This window comes from Stegastes partitus, unplaced genomic scaffold (assembly GCF_000690725.1).
Source record: "Stegastes partitus isolate 25-593 unplaced genomic scaffold, Stegastes_partitus-1.0.2 Scaffold2077, whole genome shotgun sequence".
Taxonomy (NCBI): Eukaryota; Metazoa; Chordata; class Actinopteri; family Pomacentridae; genus Stegastes; species Stegastes partitus.
Window position 1 is genome coordinate 46,962 of NW_007579808.1, and position 4,697 is coordinate 51,658.

At 47.6% G+C, this 4,697-nt stretch overlaps 1 protein-coding gene across 1 annotated transcript in view; it reads right to left on the reverse strand.

The window, feature by feature from the left end:
• LOC103373825 (E3 ubiquitin-protein ligase RNF130-like) overlaps window positions 1–4,126 on the reverse strand; it is a 5,505-nt gene extending 1,379 nt beyond the window's left edge. Inside the window, exons 1-4 of the mRNA XM_008303832.1 lie at window positions 4,058–4,126; window positions 3,440–3,719; window positions 595–786; window positions 206–456 (exon numbers count right to left, since the gene is read on the reverse strand). Of these exons, the coding sequence (XP_008302054.1) occupies window positions 206–456; window positions 595–786; window positions 3,440–3,689 (693 nt within the window). The 5' untranslated portion in view covers window positions 3,690–3,719; window positions 4,058–4,126. The remainder of the gene's footprint in view (window positions 1–205; window positions 457–594; window positions 787–3,439; window positions 3,720–4,057) is intronic.
• Between the last annotated feature and the right edge of the window lie 571 nt (window positions 4,127–4,697).

Genomic DNA, 4,697 nt, shown 5'->3' on the forward strand with positions numbered 1-4,697 from the left:
ATTTGAACTTATCAGCTAAATTATCATTTAAAAGGACACTGCAGGGCCTCAACCTCTATATTTAAACTTTAATTAATATGTAATCCTATTTTTCTGCAAGATGGCGCTGTGGCACAGCAGCTGTTGCTTTAAATGTGCTGCAGAAATCACAGCCACTTGACCTGAACGCAGCATTAGCCTGTTAGCCTGCATGTCAGCACGTTACCTGGCTGCGGTCGCGGGCGCTGGTGTAGCGGATCTTCTGGATGAAGTAGAAGATGAGCCAGGCTGACGAGATGATCATGAGGACGATGAAGGAGATGGAGATGAAGACCAGCGAGCCTCGGTTGATGTTTTTGGTGGAACCACGTTGACCCACCACCACAGAGACCAGGACCGTCAGGTTCTGCTCCAGGTGAGCCAGGATCTCCTTACCGTACGCCTCAGTGATCATCACTGCCACCGTGTCACCAGTACCTGCAACCAGAACCGGGACCAGAGACAACACCACAGTTCTCTTTATTTATTGTCAAAATCAATACGAACGTTTGATAAAATCTTCCTGAACTCGTCCCTGCTGCTGTGAGACATCAAACTAATGCGTCTGACTCTGACCTTCGTGTCCCATCTTGACGGTCTTGTCAGTGGAGTTGTTGTAGATGAGGACGGCCGTGGCGTTGTAGGCGGCCGCCTTCAGGATCTTCTCTTTGAAGGTGCAGTTGCCTCTCTGCAGCAGCGCCACCCAGTGGACGCTCCGGGGGGGAACCAGGAAACGAGTGCTGGGGTCGCAGCCCTGCCGGTCCACCACTGAGGAGACAGTGTTACCATGGTTACTGCCGGGTCACCGCCTGTTTTTATTGTTGTGTAAACAGTAAATTATTACCTGTTGACAAATAAAGTGTTTTTCTGCCGCTCTTTATTAACACCTCATTAAAAATGATCAATCCTATGGACTGAGATAAAACGTTTCATGGAGCTGCTGTTGAAACAGAGTGATGAAGATCAGAGGAACCTCCTCAGTCTGAAGTCCTGCTTCATGTTAGCTGCAGTCTGAACTGCGACGCTGCTGTGTAGAAACAAAGTGGCCGCTGCCCTTTAAGAGTCTTTTAACAGTAAAGTGAGCCGAGTCACTTTTCTCTCTGCAGTTCAATCTGCTGACAGCTGCTGCTCTCTGAACCTTCCTGATGTTCTTTGTTTCACTGACTTTAGTTCTTTTGCAGCTGTTTTCTCTCAGCCTCCTGCTGCTGCTGCTGCTTGAACACTTTGACTCAGTTTTCTCTGGATAGCTCTTTGTTTTACAGAAAAACATGTTACAGCATATTTCCTTTATAATGTGATCATTGTTTGGTGAAGCTGCTCATCACTTATATCTGTATTTGATGATTGGCATCTCTGTGCAAACCGAATACTTGCTGTAGTTATTTCAAAATACTCACTCAGCTACAAACTGCAGCTGGAATCCAGATATGTACTCGAGTACTTCTAGTTATTTCCACTGCGCAGTGACTGCCAATAAACTTTGACACCATCAGGTGATTTTAGTCTCAGTTAAAAATGCTTTTTCTTATTCAAAGTGTCAGTTTTCTAATATTCTCACCTGGTTTTAAAGGAACTCATCACTTCAGTTCGGCTGTTTGGTTCAGAAATGATTTGAATGAAGGAGACTTTTCAGATTTGATAACATCAGAGTGTTTTACAGTCTGCTGAGGACCAACGTCCTCTGAAATCTCAACATCTACGACCTCCAGCTGCGGAGGAAGATCATGTGATCTGGCCGAGAGCTCAGTGTCCTTGTGAGGACGTTGAGTGCAGCTTCAGGTTTCAGTCAGCTGAGCTGCTTTCATCTGACGTGAAGTTAAAGGAGCCGACTGCACAGTCTTCACATGCTACCAGCATTGATTCAGTATTGATTATTGATGGCCGGGATGAATTCTTGGTTTATTTCCACTGTGATGTCGGGAAACGCTGCAGTTTGTGATCTTTCTTGTAAAACTCTCAGCTGGTGAATGAAATGTTGCTGCTTCATTCTGTGTGTGAGTGACCACCTGGTCTGCTCTCTACAGTACTAGACAGATAGAGGCTCCACCTGGTGGAACAACCAGGTACTACAGCTGATCTATGATGCATTTTGTCACATGCAAGTCCTTTATCGAAACAGGTCTGTTTCTGTAGCATATTTAAAACCGCCAAAATCGACCAAAGTGTGCAAATGACATCAGACAGGCAGCAGCAGAAACATGTGCAAACAGCAAGGCTGGATAAAACTGGTAAAATCCATCACTGTCGCCTCGCAGCTAGAAGATCCCGGTGAGGACACCCGGGATCTTTCTGTGTGGAGTCTCCACGTTCTCCCTATGCAGAGAAGGTTCTCTCTGGGTTCTCCAGCTTCCTCCCACAGTCCAGAAACATGCTGAGGTTAATTGGTGATTGTAAATTGTCCGTAGGTGTGAATGTGAGTGTGCTTGGTTGTCTGTCTCTAAGTGTAGCCCTGTGATAGACTGGTTACCTGTCATCCTGAGTTGGCTGGTATAGACTCCAGCCCCCTGCAACCCTAGTGAGGATTAAGGTGTATAGATGATGGATGGGTGGATGAATTGAGTGTCTTGAGGTTTTTCCTAGAACGGTCAGTTGAGGAACATGTGGTAGAACTATGGAACATTTTCCTGCTGAATGAAGAATGTTTTTGTTGTTGTATCACGTCCAAAAAGCAAAAGTGGCAATTAGAAGAATGTGAATAGCAAGTGTGCAAGGAACGCATAAAAAACTTCATATGAGAATGATGACAACTGTGGGAAACATGTGACATCTCATCAGAATCAGTGTGAGCTCAGAGACACCACGTCAAATTATTCCAGCTTCTACGAGAAATCCTCAATGCTGCTGATTCAGATCAGGTGTGGAGGAGAAAGCTGCATTTTCTAAATATTTATTAAGACGGATGAGGAACATGGCCGCTGGAGAGAAAATGTCCGTCCAGGGGGCAGAGCCTGGTCGACCTTTACTGAGCGTGTCCTGGTGTGCTGGTTTGGAGAGGATGCTGCTGATGTTGAAAGTGCAGCAGAAACAAAGACGTCTAATTCAGTTTCAAATCTGATGCGCAGCAACTTCTGCGATTTAAATGTGGTTATAGATTACAGGTTATTGATTTGGATTATAAATTGATTCTATTTATTTTAGCTGATGGAGAGAAACTGTTAAGCTTTTGTGTTTTCATAAGATGCTGATGTGAGCAGATGGAAGAGCTCCAAGACAACTGCAGGCGATCGAAACTCCAGCAGCTGCAGTGTCCTTGTATGTCTGACTGTAATCTGACACCTGTGAGGAGAAACACTACGACTGCAGCCTGAACCCTGAAAAACTACAAATCTGCTCCACCCAAAAATTACAACGGCACAGAGGCTCCACTTACAAAACTACAACTGCCAGGTGTGTCCTCAGGTGTGTGCTGTGATGTCAGTACCTCCGTGATGCGGTGCTGGTGCGATGACGACACCGTTGGTGTCCACCTTCGGGGAGTTCTGTCCATACGTCCCCTCGTCGCTGCTCATCATGTGGACGGTGTTTCCTCGTCCGTCCAACACCGTGGCGTTCACTGTGGCGCCCACATACTCCTCTGACACCATGTTCCTGTCAGAGCGGGCCGGAACCAGGATCAGGACCAGGACCAGGACTGACAGGATGGGGAGCCGGATCCACCTCGGGGACTTCATGTCGTTGTCTCAGTCCTCGTCACATCCAAACTGTCAGGGAGGAAAAATAATGTCCTTCAGACCAACAACACCTTCATCCTGTCCTCCTGAGGACGGCAGCGTCCTGCTGTCTCACTGTCGTCCTCCACATGTCCTCACAGACTGTCTTCAACTCAGCTCATGTACTAGACAGGACGTCTGTCACTCAAAATGTCCTTATGTCTCGTCTTTAATAATTTAGTGTCTGTCCTTAAAAATCAGCTTTGATGTCAGTTTTTTGTGTAAAGTCATTAATTATGTGGACAAACCCTACAGATGTCCCTCACATCCTCTATGTGTCCACTGAACATGCTCATGCCTCTTTGTCCTAAAGAATTTGTGTCTCTTACCTAAAAATGTCCCGCTTCGTCCCTGAATATCTTCTGTATGTCCTCCAAATGTTTGATTTGTCTCTGTATGTCTTCCAGATGTTGTATTTATCTGTGTATATCCTCCAGATATTTGTTCTTTCTGTCTTGCAGAAGTTTCTAGGACACCTTGCCTATGTCTCCAGTCCTCTGTGCAGATGTCCCTGGGTTCAGCCTGTCAGGTTGAGGACAGGCATGAAGGCAGACAGTGAGGACACGGATCGTCCTCTGCAGGCCCGCAGCCTCGGCTGGTTGAACTCACCTTCCATTCAGAAGTCCGTAGAGAAAAAGCAGGATTTAAGGAGCAGCGCTGAACGCAGCAGTGACTCAGTGTCTCCCCGCCGCGAGGAGCAGCGCTGCGGCCGCTCCGTCCCGCTGTGTCTCACCGTCTGCAGCCAGACACACGGCCGGGCTCCCGGTGCTCCCACCCCGCCGCCTCGGCCGACGCTGTCCCGCTGGACGTCCAGCGTGGTCCAGTGTTACTTCTCCGGTTAGTTTCTCGGTCGAAGATGCTCTCCATCGCCCGGTTTGGGGCGCACTGCGCAGGCGCACAGCCACGGCACGGGGAGGCGGCAGACAGGGCGCGTGTCAGTGTTGGATGTTTTGCAGCACGTTAGAAAAC